Source organism: Eretmochelys imbricata, chromosome 9, assembly GCF_965152235.1.
Source record: "Eretmochelys imbricata isolate rEreImb1 chromosome 9, rEreImb1.hap1, whole genome shotgun sequence".
Classification (NCBI taxonomy): Eukaryota; Metazoa; Chordata; order Testudines; family Cheloniidae; genus Eretmochelys; species Eretmochelys imbricata.
The window spans coordinates 2,950,885-2,969,361 of record NC_135580.1 but is presented as its reverse complement, the minus strand read 5'-3'; the positions used below and the strand labels follow the sequence as shown (position 1 = coordinate 2,969,361).

The 18,477-nt window shown below is 49.6% G+C and overlaps 1 protein-coding gene across 1 annotated transcript in view; it reads right to left on the bottom strand.

The window, feature by feature from the left end:
- Window positions 1-18,171, bottom strand: part of FGF12 (fibroblast growth factor 12) — a 121,945-nt gene extending 103,774 nt beyond the window's left edge. Inside the window, exon 1 of the mRNA XM_077826360.1 lies at window positions 17,973-18,171. Within this exon, the coding sequence (XP_077682486.1) occupies window positions 17,973-18,171 (199 nt within the window). The remainder of the gene's footprint in view (window positions 1-17,972) is intronic.
- Between the last annotated feature and the right edge of the window lie 306 nt (window positions 18,172-18,477).

Below are 18,477 nucleotides of genomic sequence, written 5' to 3'. Positions count from 1 at the left end.
ATGTAAGCAAGCCAGCCTGCTAACTAACTGTGATACAGAGGCCCATTGGTGGCTCACTACTCTATGTCAGCAGCAGTTGTCAGGCCTGACATACTCGCTACACTCACACACACTGTTGTCCTGATCTGTATCTAAACGGTGTCATGTATGCTATCATTGGCAAGCTAATAGCTCACTGATCGTTAGTATGGGGTGCGTACAAAGAGGTATGGATATTGCTGGAATTATGTTCTTTTAAAGTGTTTGGCAAGCAATGTGTAAGCCCAGTCTGTCTTCGACAAAGGAATGTGTATTTGTTTGTCTGACTAGCTGGGTCGCCAGGCAGCGGCAATGAAGATACATTTACATAAAAGGTAAACAAAGCCATCAACCTAGCAACCTTGCCGGGCTCTGAACCACAAATGACAAGCAACTGACTCAACTGATTGTGTACAATGTGACTATTATAAAAGTGCATCAAGTATGGTCTTTTTTGAAAGCTAATGACACACTGGTGATTACTATCATTGTATAAAGTATGAATTTACACTGTAAGAGAAATTATGGATACTCACTGATATTATGTTTTAAAGTCAGTGACCAAACAAAGAGAGAAATGGGATTCCTCCCAGACAGGAGAGAAGGGAGCTGTCTAACTGTCTCCAGTGAAATTAAGCAAGGTGTGAACAAAAACAAAGGAAGCCCCATTTACATATGGGGGATGTGAAGTCCACTGGCACTGAAGAACAGCGAGAGGTCATCCTGAGCCTGGGGACCAAACAGTGAGTTTGGGACAATTCGGAGAGAGAAGAAGCCATCTTGGCATCCATCACTGGACAGACACAAGGGGACAGAGCTCTTGTGAACTGAGAAAAATGGGTCTTTCAATCAGGGGGGTTGAAGTTTCTGGGAACTGATCATTACTGTATTCTTGGAATGTATGTTTGGGGTGCATACAAAGAGTTATGGATATGTGCTGGAATTATGTCCTTAAAAAGTGCAAGGTCCTGACTGACAGAAAGTCAGCCGTGGCTGGAAAGAAAAAGATTGGTAAGAAATCTACCTAGAACCAAGGTGGTAGCTTGTTGAGTTATGTCTTAGCCACTGGGAAGCGTACTTTACTTTTATTTGCTTGTAACCATTGTGTCTTTATCCCTTGTGTTTACACTCACTTAAAAACCTATCGCTTTTTGATGAAATAATCTCGGTTTATTACAAATCAACCCAGTGCTGTGTTTGCCCTGAAGTGATCGTTAATGCCGGTTAAAGCAATGTGCTGCCGGGCTTTTGTCTCTTTAAAGGAGCGATGGAGCTTTTTACGCCTCTGAACGTTCCAGGAGAGGGCAGGACAGTTCAGGTAGAAAATCTGGGAGAAATTCAGGCCTGGGGGTGTGTTGGGGTCACTTGGACAGTGGTAACCCAGGCTGGCAGAGACCAGAGTGTGGTTTTGACATAACAAGCAGGCTGCTGGGGTCAGAATTGCTGAACCAGGGTTGCTGAACACAGACACACAGTGCAGGCTTGTCAGCTGGCTGGGAGCACCCAGACAGGGAGCAGCAACAGCAGAGTATTTTAAGGGTTACAGGACAAGCGGTGACACAGCCCCTGACTGGTCTGGGCTGCACCCCAAAACGTGACACTGATATTAACTCCCCACCCCCCACCCCACCCCGGAGAGGCTCAGCACAGAGGCTGAGGAATGCATGAGCATTCAGACTGAGTGCCCTGTGCCCCCCAAGGCAGATCAAGGGGGAAAGCCCTGGCGCAGTGCAAGGGAGTTTACGCTGCCATTTGGCAAGGTAAGAGGCGTAACTCTGCTGTCAGTTACATCGGCGTGACAGGGCTGATTTCAGTTTGGCCCCCCTCCGAACATGGCTCACATCTCTGGAACGTTTCATCAGCACTAAAACTTTTCACAGGCTGCTCCACCCACACGAGCGTGCCTCGTCCCTGGGGCAGAAAGCGACCCCGATACTCACTGAGAGCCGCCAGGACACAGGCTCACGGCAGCAAGGCTGGGTCAGCGCTTAGAATTAATGCACCCTCTTCATGGCAAAAAGAGTCAAAATCAGACCTGACTTCTGGGAGAGGTTAATGAAAGAGCCAGAAGAAATTCCAGCTATCAGAATATTAACTTCCTGGTAAAGGCAATGCCTTGGCTACTGATGTGGGTAGGTAGCTCACACCCCAGGAATGTGGGGAACAGGTGGCTGCGTGATCTACATATACCCTTTCTTTCAAGTGTTACTCTGCAGCTATTCCTGACCCACTCAGCAATGTGGCCAAATATCAGCCCATACACCAAGATGGAAACAAATGACAGTGTAGGTCTTAGGGATGGGTCCAGCCCCCAGGGATGGGTTCACCCCCCAGACTGCACTTCCCTCAGGTGGAAGTGGGACACCCTGAACTGAACAAGAACAAAGATTCTTTCAGGGGCTGTTCCCCAGGCCACGTCCATCCCGATTGCAACTTCAGTGGATTTACACTCTCTGTCTCGGGACTTCTCCAGCCCGCCCCACCCCAGCACTGAGCCCCCATCCCAGTGAGTGTAAAGCTAGGATGAAACGAGAGTGGCAAAATCAGTCTATTCATTTTACAGCCACGCCTAGAGAGGTCCCGCACTGGGATCTGGACCTTGCCAGGCTAGGCGCTGTACACATGTCTAGCAAGAAGGCAGGTCCTGCACCGAAGAGCTCACCCCAGGGCCAGAGCAAGCCTTGGGCTCAGGCCCAGCTAAGGGACGGCCCATAGCTGTGCTAGCCTAGGAAGAGACCCAGGAAGGAATTATGACTCAGGCAGTCAGGATTCCTTCACCAAACCCCTCTTGCTCTGGGGGTGAAATTTCAGGATGCGGCTTCCTTTGCACCTGGCTGGTTGAGGGAGGAGCTAGGGTTCTGTCCTCTCCCCTCCCCATCCCACCCCCTCTCCCCACTTGCAGCCACTGACCCCACACACGTCACGAGGGAATGGTTTTGCTGCCCTAACCCCTCCTGCACAACCACGAGGCCTGGGTACCCCCGTGTCTTGAAGAGCTGGTGGCAGGTTGACTCGTCCCAGGTAATCAGTGACTTCACAACCCTTCTGAGCTCCATGCTGGGAGGGATTCAAGCCATGCCTCCCCCATCTGGACCGCTCACCTCTCACTTCCACTGTTGGCCACCTCGAGGATGCCAGAGCGCACACCTCAATGACAAATAATCCGAGGCACTCCCCGCCTTGCCATGCTGTGAGTTGTGCTGCTCCCGGACATGCAGTCTCTCCACTTCCCTCAGCAGTTCTGCAAGCCTGAAATACTGCGGAAGCCACCGGAACGCACGCAAACAAATAAAACCCAACTCCACTGAACTGGCTACGTCGGCCTTCTGCTCCGGGGAAATGAAAACATTAAAACACAAAACAGCAGGAGAATACGTGAGAGAGACAAGCTGGGGAGGTACTATCCTGTAAACGTCTAACTTCCACCGACAGAACCTGGTCCAATAAAAGGTGTTAGCTCTGATATCCTGGGACCAACACGGCGACTACTACGCCGAAAACAGCACAAAAGAGAACCGAGCGGGGCCCATCAGAAACCATGGAAGGCCTCCAGGAATTCACGAGGTAAGTGACAAATGATGCACTCGGAACCACAACCATCATTCATATCTCCCGATGATTCCTTGCCACCCTTAGGAACGTGAGAAATATAGGAACCTAAATTTTTAGGAAGGAAATACAGGAAAAAACATTTGTTTTGTAAGCTCTAAACTAAATAAGATGGAAACGTGTCTTCTCCCTATAGCATTTTTCCCCCTGTGTTTCTCAAAACACTTTGATGAAGGTGAGTAAGAAATGTTGTCCTTATTTTACTAATGGGGAAACCGAGGCACTGAAGGGTTAAGGCCAATCTTTTAAATCATGCTTTTGTTTCTGGACCACCTAGCTCAAAATATGGGCAGGGGCTAATTTTCAGAAGCTGCCGAGCACCCACAACTCCTACTGATGCAGCAAATTGGGACTAGAGCCCTGAGTATTTGTTAATCTCCCCCCAGGGCCGCACTGCCTCCCAGTAGAGAGCTGTGATTATAGAGCTGACTGACTGGGTTCTGTGATAAGGATGATGGAATCTGTCCAGCCTGTGCTAAAAATGATCTGAATCTAGAACAAAACCTGTAACTAGGAACAAAACTTGGACACTAAACCTGATAAAATCTGGGATCCAGGAAACCCTTAAGCTAGGGTTGGGCAAATCATACTTTCCTATCATTGAAGCCCACTTCCCCTCCTAAGAATACAACAAATTATTGTATTTGATAAATGCCATTTACTCCGAAGAAATAACTGCAAGATTTTTAAAGCATTTATATGCACAGATCCCTGTATTTTTAAGATGACGGAAGCGGAGAGGGTGGGTTCAGAAATTAAGGAAATTAAGTAAAACGAAAGCAGAGTTAGTTACCTTTTTAACAACTATGCTTGTGGTTTCACCAAACAGATGGGGCCCATATTTAAAAGAACAAAACCAAAATAAAACAGCAATCAGTACACTGGTGTTCACAGCACCATGACTTGCTAGCCCTTCTACCCATCTCCACAGAGAATCCTCTCAAGGATCTGACGTCTCTCATCAGACAATGGGTGTGAACGTCAGAAGATCAAGGATTGTTTTCATCACAGCATTTCTGAAACAGGGTGTCCTAACTCAGTGGCTCTCAACCTTTCCAGACTACTGAACCCCTTTCAGGAGTCTGATTCGTCTGTGCCCCCAAATTTCACCTCATATAAAAACAGCTTGCTTACAAAATCAGACATAAAAATACACAAGTGTCACAGCACACTGCGACTGACAAATGACTTGCCTTCTCATGTTTATCATATAATTATAAAATAAATCAGTTGGAATATAAATATTGTACTTACATCTCACTGTATAGTGTACAGAGCAGTAGAAACAAGTCACTGTCTGTATGAAATGTTAGTTTATACTAACTTTGCTAGTGCTTTTTATGTAGCTTGTTGTAAAATGAGACAAATATCTAGATGAGCTCGAAGAGCTCTGCGTACCCTCAAGGGAAGACGTACCCCTGGTTGAAAACCACTGGCCTCACTGACTAAGGCCCTGATCCCGCAGTATAAGGAGCAGCCTGCGCTGATTCAGCTGCAGGATTGGGTCTCTTAAACTTTAAGGCCAGAAGGGATCATGATTGTCTAGTCTGACCTTCTGCATACTGCAGGCCACAGAACTTCACCCACCCACTCCTGTGATAGACCCCTAACCTCTGGCTGAGACACTGAAGTTCTCAAGGCATGGTATAAAGACTTCAAGTTACAGAGAATCCACCATTTACACTAGTTTAAACCTGAAAGTGACCTGTGCCCCATGCTGCAGAGGAGGGCGAAAACCCCCCAGGGTCTCTGTCAATCTGACTCGGGGGAATATTCCCTCCTGACCCCAAATCTGGCGATCACTTAGACCCTGAGCACGTGGGCAAGACCCAGCAGCCAGACACCTGGGAAAGAAGTCTCAGTAGTAACTCAGAGCCCGCCCCGGCTCAGCTAGTGTTCCATAACTCACACACACCTGCCCACAACTCTCCCTGCTCCGACAGCTCTGCAAGGGCCAGGAGAGCTGTGTGCACCGGTGGGCAGGGCGTGTTCCACGATCAATCCTTTGACAACAGGGAGTTCTGTCGCCGTTGGCTAATTTCAGCCTGTTTTTACAATTTTCTGGGCAAAAAAATAAATGGCGTGCCGGTTTGCAGCTTGGTTTTGCTCTCACGAATCCCATATTCTTGACCTTTTGCAAACCGTTGCACTTTGGGAGGTGACGAGAATGTATTTTGATGGCAGCCCCGATACCGTGGAAGGGAACTGCTCAGCAAAGAAGCTATTTGTGCTTCGGGCAGGGGGAGGGCATTGCAAAGTATGTTAGTCTAGATAAACAGAAATAAAGTGAGCAGGTTCTATTAACCCCAGGACCTGGCTTTTCCCCCTTTCATTTCAAACCGAGGTACTTAAATATTTTACATCTGACTCTGTTGGAAGGCAACAGCTTTGTCTAGTTACTATGACCACCGTTTGCACCCTCTAGGTTTCAGCTTTCTGCTGGGAAACGGGTGGTGGGGGGTGTTAGCATGAGTTGATATCGCATCTTTCTGTATGTTTCCCCAGCCACTCGCAGGCAGTCACCTCTCAGGTAAAACACAGCAGCTGTTTAACAGAGCACCGCTGTGCTATCCAGCCACTCAGGACAGGAAGTGGAGAAAGTGACATATCCCATGGAAACTACCGGTGGATCTCGTTTGGGTAGGCAGCAGTGTTAGAATCATCTTCCTTTTGCCCGGGCTTCCATGCTTCCAAGCACTGGGTCTTTACTGACCACAAGCGGTCGGAACTGTGACTTTAAAACTCATCTCGACCTCCACCTCACAGTGCTCTTTAGCTGTGTGGGTGGAGAGCCGATTCAGTACAGACTGAGCTCCTCTAAATCACCAACTGCATTTCCTGCAGCACCCACATGATATTCCATCCAAGCACAAATCCTGACCCAACCCAGGAGATCTCCAGCTGCAGCAAACCCACATGGTGCAGACAAGAGATAGTCAGATTCCACTCCACCCCCCGGGAGCCGGGACTAGATCCCTTGCCATTATTATTTGGCCTGTACCATCTGTGCTAAAGAGAACTCCTTTAACAGAAGTAGCAGTGTGGCTACTTAGTGCTTGTGTGGCCTTTTCACTCAAGGATCTCAAAGGTGGCTAAGAATCCACATCATAGAATCATAGGACTGGAAGGGACCTCGAGTAGCCAGCTAGTCCAGTCCCCTTTACTCATGGCAGCACTAAGTATTATCTAGACCATCCCTGACAGGTGTCTGTCTGACCTGCTCTTAAAAATCTCCAATGATGGAGATTCCACAACCTCCCTAGGCAATTTGTTCCAGTGCTTAGCCACTCTGACGAGTGGTTTCCTAATGTTCAACCTAAAACTGCCCTTGTTGCAATTTAAGCCCATTGCTCCTTGTCCAATCCTCAGAAGTTAAGAAGAATAATTTTTCTCCTTCCTCCTTCTAACAACCTTTTATGTACTTGAAAACTGTTACCATGTCCCCTCTCAGTCTTCTCTTCTCCAGACTAAACAAACCCTATTTTTTTAATCTTCCCTCATACGTCATGCTTTCTAGACCTTTAATCATTTGTGTTGCTCTTCTCTGGACTTTCTCCAATTTGTCAACATCCTTCCTGAAATGTGGCGCCCAGAACTGGACACAATACTCCAGCAGAGGCCTAATCAGCGCGGAGTAGCGCAAAAGAATTACTTCTCATGTCTTGCTTACAACACTCCTGCTAATACATCCCAGAACGATGTTTGCATTTTTTGTAACAGTGTTACACTGTTGACTCATATTTAGCTTGTGATCCACTATGACCCCCAGATCCCTTTCCGCAGTATTCCTTCCTAGGCGGTCATTTCCCATTCTGTATGTGTGCAACTGATTGCTCCTTCCTAAATGGAGTACTTTGCATTTGTCCTTATTGAATTTCATCCTATTTACTTCAGACCATTTCTCCAGTTTGTCCAGATCATTTTGAATTTTAATCCTATCCTCCAAAGTACTTGCAACCCCTCCCAGCTTGGTATCGTCCGCAAACTTTACAAGTGTACTCTCTATGCCATTATCTAAATCACTGATGAAGATACTGTACAGAACTGGACCCAGAACCGATCCCTGAAGGACCCCACTCGTTATGCCCTTCCAGCATGATTGTGAGCCACTGATAACTACTCTCTGGAAATGGTTTTCCAACCAGTTATGCACCCACCTTATAGTAGCTCCATCTAGGTTGGATTTCCCTAGTTTGTTTATGAGAAGGTCACGTGAGACAGTATCAGAAGTTTTATTAAAGTCAAGATCTACCACATCTACCGCTTCCCCCCTATCCACGACGCCTGTTACCCTGTCAAAGAAAGCACTCAGGTTGGTTTGACATGATTTGTTCTTGACAAATCCATGATGACTGTTTCTTAACACTTTATTATCTTCTAGATATTTGCAAATTGATTGCTTAATTATTTGCACCATTATCTTTCAGATACAGAAGTTAAGCTGATTGGTCATCCATCCACCCAATTTACAGAGGGGGGAATTCAGAGCAGCAGTGACTTGACCAAAGCAGACTTAACACAGCAAGCTCATGGAAGAGGCAGGAATACCCCTCAGTCTTGGAGTCACCCATCTCCATGTCCCATTCACTGGATCATGCTGCTTCCCTAGTAAGCTCTGTATTCCCCTTGCAAACCAGCCACACTCCCTAGGGGAAACAGGGCCAGGCTGGTGCAATGTGTGTGGAATGGCCGATTCCAGAGGGCGCAGCCAGCCAGACAGCTTTCCGAAAGAAACGTGCCAGCACGTGGGGGTGGCGGGCAAGGAAAGGCAGCCCCGCAAGCCGCGGGGAGATCAGCGGCAGATTGGGAAGCAGTGACACGGAGTCGCTGCAGCCAGGAGGTGTTTCTGACAGAGCTCCGTGTCCCAAGCACTGCTCTTTGGTGGCACCCTGTGCACTAACCCCAGGGGGCAGAGCCCCCGGACAGATCGAGAGTCAGGCACTGCAGAGGGCGGGGTTGCAGGGCCTGGGAAGAGGAGTCAGATCATTTCCTGTGGCTGCAGAGAGTGACCCAAAGCACAGAAGGGGTTACTGCTCCTCCCCTTGGCTTTTTTGGGGGGTGCAGTGTTTTAAAAACATTTCTAGGTGAAGGTGGCACTGGTGAAAGGTGCACGATCGCCTGCCCTGGCGGCAGCTATTCCCGCATCCCCTTACAATGTCCGCCAATGCACCTCCACCTCAGCGGGAGACAGCGCCGCTCAGTGCAAGAGACAGGCCAGTCTGCCGCACTCGGCCCGTCCTCGCTACGCGACAGTATTTTAACGCATTTATCAAGGTATCTCAGTGCTGCAGCCTGCTAAGAGGCCACGGAGTGAGGCAGAGAGTTGTAGGGAGCGGCCTGAGAACACGGGCTCACTTTACCTAGGTCGCGCCACACCCATCAAACAGGAATGGCATTCGGTCACCATGCCCATGGGCTGGGTGTGAACTGCTGCCCGTGGTGGCGAAAGGCTCCCCAGCCACTAACGGAATTCCCTAGGCCACCCTGTGCGCTTAGCTCTGCCCCTTTAGCCTGCAGATCCCAGCTCTCAGCCACCTTTAGCCAGCACATGGGTCTGACTGACCACGGCTGCCGGTCTGACGGACTCCTTAAGCAGCAGGTCAAGTCTCATTCAGACTGTAAAGAACGCAGGGCCTGCACTTCGCAGGAGACCAGCGCTCGGCGCTGCAGGCAGACACACAGCATGGGGGCAGGAAAAGCCCAGTCAGCCCGGCCAAGAAAATGACAGCATTGGCCTGCTAAACCCAGGGTTGTGAGTTCAATCCTTGAGGGGGCCATTTAGGGATTTGTGGCATAAATTGGGGATTGGTCCTGCTTTGAGCAGGGGGTTGGACTAGATGACCTCCTGAGGTCCCTTCCAATCCTGATATTCTCTGATTCTATGACTTCGGAACTCTCCTTTTAAAGCTGTCAATAGGCAGGTGGCTGCTGACTTCCAAGTCTGCAAATCTCTCACGCTACTGGGAGGCCAGTAGCCCCAGGAATCAGTAGCCCCACAGACCTGTTTGCTCTGCTCCAAAAATTAGTAGCCAGCTGGGACCAGGATCAAGTGAAAATTTTCGACTGAGATTTCAGCAGGGCCAGCTGGGGATTTTCGGAACCATACAGCCTCCCGATTTTAAACCACGTCCCACTGATGCATTGAGTGGCCTCCTGCACTCAGCACCAGCTGCATGACGACTTGCTTTCAGGGCCAAATCATTCCTCTCTCCCTCCTCTCTCCCCCTGCACCTTTCACAAGACTGTGGGGTTTCTCTGTGCATTTGGCAGACTGCTGAGAACACAGGCAGGAGAGGACAGGCACCCCTCCTGCACTGGTCTTTGGGGTCAGGGATGGAGACAGAGCCACAGGACCTGTGACCAGCACCTCATCCACAACATTGCAGCCTTTGAGTGGAGAGGATTCGAGCCCCATGCAAAGTCCTTGTGCCTGGGCTTGGTGCAGGGAAAGGGGGATCTGAACTTTAAAAAGAAGAGTGAGGACTGATCTAAAGCAGAATTGAGTGAGTTCTGTTCAAAGGATCAGTCCTGCACTGGCCGGAGCAGGGACAGGGTGAGCTAAAAGGGCCTTCCATCATCCCTCCTTCCCCACAAACGTTTTCCCCCATGGCACAAATCCTCTCAGATATTCCTGCTGCAAACCTGTGCCCATTTTTGGCTTCACAACTTCTCTCCTGCTCCCCCGACTGACGCAGGGAACAGCCGCCCACTTGGCTCCCACCAAGCATCAAATCCCTCCTGCAAACCCATTGCTTCCAGGAAGCCTTTCTACCTAGTTTTCCTCCTCTTCCAACACATTCATTGGGGATCCCACCCCACGGCTTCTAAACTGCCATAAATCAGTGGGGTTATATACATTCTTAGTAATCACTCTAGGTTCTAATATATCAGCCAAGTATTTAAGAACAAAAACAACAATAACTCTCTCTCTCTCTCTCTCTCTCTCTCTCTCTCTCTCTCTCTCTCTCGTTTTCCAGCCAGTAGGAGAAAAGACACAGGATTAATTTTCAAAAGTGCAGCAAAGCAGCCCACCTCCCAAGCACCCCTTCATAGCCAGGGGTGGCTCTGCAGCACCCTGCCTCAGTTTCCCTTCCTCCTGGGCTCCTCAATAAACTTCACACATAGGCTACTCTCTGTGCAAAGACCCCCTCCCTTAGGTACTGGGTTTATTAATATCACAGTTGCAAACAGAACTCAAAACTCCCAAGATAAAGTCTACTCAAGTCCCTGCTTTTAGCAGGCCACTCCCAGCCCTATGGCTGGCTGAAGTCTTGTTCCTCTAATGTCTCAAACTCTTGAAAGGAGCCTCTGACAGCTCCCTCCTGCCACAGCTTCCTCTTTGGCTCCTTACAGACACCAGCTGCCCTCTGTCCGGCGAAAGGCTGCTAATGCAGCACAGGTGCTCCGGTCCGGTTGTTCCCTCTGAAAGGGCCCAGTCCGCTTTGTGACATGGGGATTCTCTGGGGGAGTGGGAAGGGGAAGGCAAGTCCAAGAACTGGGGTTTGTGTTTGGTTCTGAATGCGGTGAGTTCCAGGATCACGCCTGCCTCTCACAGCAGTGAGGCTCTCACAGTCCAGACCCCGCTCCGGTGACTGCTCTGTCTGCCGCTACACTTCCCTGTGAACACAGCTGCTCTGGGAAGTCACGGGGGAAGAAGACATCTCTCTGGCCGCGAGAGCCAATCCCATGGACAGCTTTAGGTATCAACGGGATTCACGCAGGAGCTGGGGCAGTGGACAGCTGGGGTGATGTGTTCACAGTAAGCTGCATTGGCTGCTGGAGTTGTTTCAGGGTCTGCATGCTGACAGAAGGAGAAACCATAACCAAGTCTGCCAGTCACACATGTGGATCCCCAAGGCCTGGTCTGTCTGGTAAGATGGGACTCAAGCCTCTGGCCAACTGGCACAGATGGGAGTAGGCACTTTCCCCCCCAGCGTGGCTATCTGGGCTTCCATTGCACACACAGTTCCAAAGAATGCCAAGGCTATGGGCTGACTCACCCACCTGAAGGCAGATGCCCTCAGCAGTGGGGGAGATCAGTCTCTCCAAGCTCTTCCCTCTTCTTACCAGCATTGCTTCTGTCCCACCCAGGCTCAGGTTTAATCAGTTGCTCTTCACGTGGGGGCTGATCTCAGCTGTGCAGTGAGAGAGCCGGGAGGCTGCTTGGCGTGAAGGGGACGCAGAGTCCGGTGCTATCTGCCCGGCCAGCACTGCAGCCCAGGTTGTCTCACCGGCTCCCCCAACAGCTTCAGATTGTGAATAATGTGGAGAAGAGGCGGGATCTGGGGGAAGGGGGTTGGTCTGAGTGAAAGGACCTGAGAATTTTAAGGCACTTCCACTCACCCCGACAGTTTCTCAGCAGCAGGACAAGGGTGGTTGATGATGGATGGCGTCCAATACTGCAGCGAGGCCAGGCAGGATGAGCATGGAGGGATTTCCCTTGGCTGTATGCAAACACGTATATGGGAAGTGTGCAGTATTCTACCCTTATACACCCAGACAACACAGCCATCACCTACATCCTCTGGCGACTGGGGCTCTATGAATTCCATAGGGTAGAGAGATAATTATAGATATTCCTAGCGCTCCATCACTTTTCTTCCCTATAAAAATTGACAGAAAGTAGAACACATTTCACTAAACTGCCCGTAAAATTGCTGGGAGAGCTAATGACAGTGTTTTAAAGAAAGCAAATCTTTTAAGAGGCTGAATTGTGTCGCACTAAGAATGATTTTCCAAATTGTCTATGAACTGAAAGAAAAGGAGGAGGGATTTTGTATGGATCTGCTATGCCCATGGGACTACCATGATATATTTTGTTTTGATTTATAGGATGCACTAAGTACTGTGGTTCCAAATCCTGAAGTTCTTCCCCAATTTTTGTCCAGGGAAAAGTTCCATTGGCTTCAATGAGCATTTCCTCCCAATGAGAAATCAAGGTCTTCAGGATTTGGGCACATGGTCTGCAACAGCTTCTGTATAAAATAAAAACTTCAGCTGCTTCAAGAAAATCTGTGGCTGAGCTAATCCCTTCTGCGCTGATATTTTTGCTTGTATAGGTGTATAGATGTACATACACATGAATCTTATAAATCCCAGAGCCCTTTTCTTAATTCAAAACAAACACTTTAAAGGGAATTTTAAATTCCCTCTGAAGCAGCTGGCACTGGCCACTGTCGGCAGACAGGACACTGGGCTAGATGGACCTTTGGTCTGATCCAGTCTGGCCATTCTGATGTTCTGTTTTTAAGGCTATGTATTTTCCTTTCTAGCACTGCAGTTTGTTCCTACAAATGAACCGTTTCCTTCACGTTACAAAAAACCTTGAGAGCTTCAACGGCCAAATGTTCCCTGCCTGAATGACAACAAGGTGCACGTTAAGAAGCAAAAGCAGCATTTGTTTTGTCTTTGCAAGGCGAAGGGGACTGGCAAGAGCACCGTGAGCTAAGCCTTTGGAGCTGGAAGCTCATGAACGGTGAGGCCGAAGAGAGTAGGGAGGATGCTGAAAATAGTCTGATATGGCCATGAAGTCAATGGCAGTTTCAGGGTATAGTGGGTGCCCTGGGTAACATTCCCATTGACTTCCAATGATGTGCTGCCTGACACCTCTTCCTCTTCCTCTTCCCACCAGTATGCAAGGCCCCACAAACACCCGATACAGCTCATTTGTTCTGCTACACTAGACAGCCCGCAGGAGGAGACGTGGCAAATGCTTATATACTGCAGAGCCCAGTGCCATCGTAGTTCCCTATGAAGGCCCCTGGGTGAGGTCATGGCCACTGGGCTGCATGTGCCCTCTGGCCCGGGACTCTCTCTCAGGGTAGGACTTGAAGTAGAAAAAAGATAAGGAGGGGGAGTGGGTAACTGGGTGCCCTACGTCACATGTGAAGGGGATGCTGATTGATGCAACTGCTTGTCAAGGTCGTAGAGATCTCGGAAAAGCTGCTCTACAGTCATTTCCCCTAAATAATCTTTCCACCTTAGTGCCCCACCCCAGGAATAAAATCAGATGGTTTAAGCTTTCCTAGCTGCACCTTGCATTGTTTTAGATTATATCGTTGCTCTCTTTTTGCAGGTGTCCAAACACAGAGAAGGGGCTTTGCATGCTGGAAGGAACTGCAAGAGGATGGGATGGGTAGGACCCCTTAGGGAAACATTGTAGGACATCTGTACAATTGCTGTTGATGGGCTGTATTAACTCCAGACACCAGGAATAAGCTTGCGTCTCCACATTTGCAGCTCAGAGTGGAATATATAGCAGAGCCCTCTCTGTTCTCAGACCACATTAGGCCTATGTGTGAGCACACACAAGAGAGATCACAAAAGCATAAAGGCTGCACAGAGAGTTGTCATTGCCCACTGAAAAGCCAGATGAAACAAGTGTTGGTTTTACAAATTAAGCCCTATTTTCCTATGGTCAACAGAGTGGAATTTTTTCTGCACTCCCTCTTTATTCCTCTTGTTACCCTCTGGTATCTTTGACGACAGACAGCCACTGTATGGGCCCGATTCTCCACTGCTTGGTCCCTTGGGTTGCCGTTTACACCTGGTGCGAAGTGAGTGAATTCTGACTGGAATTCTCCCCTCACCCAAGTGCTAGCATGTCAAGCCCACTTGGCCCAGGGTGCAGATCATGGCACAAAGTGCACAGCACTGCAGACTTGTGTTTACACGCACATAGCTTTACTACCTCGTCTATTTATAGCGACTGCTTGTGCTAGCTTTACACACGTTCATGTCTCTGAGGCTAAAGATGCACAAATTCTTTGAAAATATTGTTCAAAACAAAAACAAAACAAAAGGAATACAGTTGCCATTGGGGTTACTTTTTCTGCTCGAGCATCCTGTGAACGTGACCCATTCCAAACCCCTCTTGATTTCAGTGTCACAGCACACAGATAGCTGCGTGGCCCAGAGAAGAGAGCACTGGAATGAGATTCACAGAATTAGGACTCTCTTTGCTCTTGGACAAGTCATCCAACAGCTCTGTGCCTCAGTTTCCCCATCTACAAAATGGGGAGAATCACCTCCACCTTGTAAAGTATATTGAGCACTATAGTTGAAAAACATGGTGTAAATGCTATGCATTTGGCCCTTATTCAGTACAGCCATAAAACAAAGGCCTGGCTAAGAAAGTAGCTGTAATTTCTTTGGCAACGTACTATTTCCACAAAGGATTTTTAACCCCATGTCTCCTGACACTGCTTTCAGTAACTTACACGCTGCTGAGCCAGCAAATCAACAAGAAAATGTAATCACGGGGGTTCAGAGGTCACCACACAATTTATGCGCTTTCCTTTTAAACCAGTTTTCTTTTTTTTTTGCATATCTTCGTCCGTGCACAAAAGAAACTCTGCAATGTATAACTCCTTCCAGCATTAATAAACTGCTAAACGAAGCGCTCTGATTAGCAGCGAACTCAGTGGACACTGCCTTCTAAACAGCTCTGGTACATAGACCCAGGAAAATGACGTGCAATATGAAGAACCATCTATTTACAAAATCTGGAATAGTGTGAATGAAAATAAACTGTGAAAGGGTGTTTAAAATCTCCTGCATACCACCTGCAGTGCCCGCGAAAGGCGAATGATTGACAGCCTTCTACACCGTATTGCTCCATTTTTATACAGGCTCCCTTCCTTTCCCCACTTAAATCAAAGATAAAAGCTTCCCTTGTCTTCAGTGGGACTGGTCCGGCAAGCTACTTAGTACCTTCAGCCAGCATTGAAGTCAATGGAATTTGGGGGCACTCAGCCCTCTAAGGAACTGTTTGGAACCCTGCAGGATCAAGCCCCATGGATGCAGGATTAGGAGCAGAGCAGGGCTGCCTGAGTCTGCTGACCTGACCGTGTAAACTTGGCGACACTGTATGAGAACGTGCCTTCACCTTAATCAGAAGGGGCTGTCTCTAGAGGCCACACAACCGTTCAGTTGCCATGCAATTCAGTCCCTGGCCTCTCTGATGAAGGCTGACTCAATTGTGGGGGAGGGGGAGTTGGGTTGTGGCTGCAGGAGCTGCTGCGAACAGATTCCCGATTTATATTCCACACCTACCAAGAATAATTCCCTAAGGGAAAAGTCTGAGCTTTTGGGGACTATCTTGGTGCTGTGACCTAGCACCCTGGGGCCATGGCTCGCACTCCTACAACTAATGAATGAGAATAAGAACAAGTTGGGCCCGTGTCACCAGTGACGAGGTGATGCATGAGACCATTGCTAGTCTGCTCCTTGTATCACTATTTTATGCCACCTTAGAGACTAACCAATTTATTTGAGCAAACATTTATTTATATATTTTGCGAATACAGACTAACACGGCTGCTACTCTGAAACCTACTTTACGCTTGCAAACCTTGGGGCCGTGCTCTGTTTCAGCTCTTTTCCCCCCTTAAGCAACTTTTTCCAAAGGCAGTGACAGAACCCAGGTTCCCTCTGGGTGTTGCAAGTGCAGAACCAGTCCACCAGCTAAACATCGTCTCAGCCCCATGGCACGTGAGTTGCTGTCATCATGATTCAACGGATGCATTTTTTTTCTTTGTGGACAATCCGAATGCCTGGCCTTCCTCCTCGGGAGGCTTTCCCCCCATTCCTTTCCAGTCCTGATTAGAGTATGGGCAGAATTCCTCAATGCACAGCTCATGCAGGCGACCGCTACACTCAAGGTCTTAGCTAGTTCTGATATTTTACTCTAGAGTTCTGTCTGTCTGACTTCAATTGGGCAAAAACCTAACAAGGAATCTCTCGGTGACCAACGAATCCGTGAGGATTAAATAGATCAGCAGAAGGTTACTGATGTCCCCAAGAGCTATGTTAACCAGGACCCAGTGTTTTCTAACCTGTGGCTGATGGGTGTGTGGGCGGGCTGAGGAAAGCACCCCACTATTCTTTACTGCCCTTGACAACTTCTTAAGCCAAGCCGTGGTCTGTACCTTAGCAAGGGAGCACGGTGGATTGTAACAATCTACGTACTGTACATGGGAAAAGGAAAGAGACAATAACTGTTTTCTACAGATAAACCTGTTAGGGCCCAACCCTGCAAGGTACAGAGTTCCCACAACTATCAATGGGGGCTGAGGACCCTGTAGAAACTGAACTGCACTTGTGGGTCTTCACTTTGGAAATGCAGCAACTTGTACTGAAAACTCAGAGGTTTTCAAGAGGATTGCACCTGTTTCCAGTCCACATGGCACAGACACTGGGCACAAGGAAACTGCAGGCCCACAGGAGAGACCTTCTCTAACCCACTGTGATCTGAATATTATGTATTTGTTAGTGCAGCTGCCATCTGGAAGGTCTCTAAACCAACGTTCCCTCTAATTTTTGACAGGCCGTGTGTGCAAAAAATTTATTCTGTGCAAATTGTTGTGCTTCTGTGCAAATATTTGTGCGTGCGGGGTTTTGCCATGTGCGCGGGGTTTAGGATCTGAGTGCGCACATGCGCACGGCTTAGAGGGAACAGTGCTCTAAACTAATCACGTGCTGGTGAGATTCACAAAGCAGCTCCACTTGAGAAGTAGCCTTTCCTGCATCTGCTTATCAAATGGCCACAATTTTAACTGCCCTGGATTTACAGACTTCCTTGTCACCAGGGAGGACACAGGAACACACTGTTAAAAAGCCAGTAGGTATCTACGGTCAAGGGGGAAACATAACACTAGGTTAAGCTACAAAAGACTGAATTGCTGGGTATCGCTAAAGGGCTCGATTTCACCACCTTTTCCAGACAGATACATAGTGGTTATTGACCCCAGGCCAATGCAGATCTGTGATATAAGCCCCTGCAAGGACCCCGGGAATAGTTAAGTGCTAACCAACAGCTGAACCAGAGTCAGAGGGAAGAAATCAAAACTGTGGGTCTGGAGTACAAGTGTCTCTCCTTTCAATCTGGCTGCTCCAGGGCGTGAATTTCCCCAGCACACAGGACATGGATGGGGAGGTTCATTTTTAATGCTAAAGCCTTTCCCTAACTAGGGCACTGGCTTGGAGGAAGAAGTGGTCTCCTGGCAGCTGCTGCTGCTGGCAATTAACCAATCCCAACTCTGGACCAGGCAGGGTCTGAAATGTGGGACGCTGGCCTTTAACACCTGGCCGGGGAGGATCCAGAACCACCTAGGGTGGCCCAGCCCGGGGAGCAGGTGCTGCTCCCAGAGGCCCAACTCACCCCCAGGGAAAGGGAGCAGGCGGGATTTGGCCCAGGGTCTGAAGTTCGCTACAAAGCCAGGCGGGGTTCCCTGGGGCGAGGGAGATGGGCAGGGCTGGGGACTGGGGCGGAGGCAGAGAGGCTGCCCAGGAGGAGCTGAAAGCGCTCCCGGGCCAGCCCCCGCCGCTGGACCGGGCTCACTGACCTGGTCTCCGGCGAACGGGCCGTTTCCTGCCGCTGCAGAAGCGCACTTTGCTGAAGACGCCCAGCACGTGTCTCTCGCACAGGGAGCGCCCGTCCTTGCTGGGGCTGGAGCGGCGCTTGGACGTGGTCACCCGCTCGCTGTTGGACTCCCGGGCCTGCCGCTTCTGCCGGATCAGCGAGCTGGCGATAGCCGCGGCCATGGCCTCTCATCGGCCCGGCCAGCGCTGGGGCGTCCAGGGGGGGCTGGAGGCCGGGGTGAGGGGCCCCGGGGGGGGGGCAGAATCCAGGGGCGGGGCTGGGGGGAGCTTCTCCGCGCTGCACCCCAGAACGCCTCAGCCGGTCAGGGGCAGGAGGCCTGGGCTAGCCCGCGCCCACCCCTGCGCCCCCCTTGGCCGGCGCAGCCACCCCCCATCCGTCTGCCTGCCGGGGAGCCCCGCGGGGGGCTGGGCAGCGAGCCCCCGGACGGCGAGTTCCGCGGGGCCGGGACAGCCGAGCCGGGGCGGAGG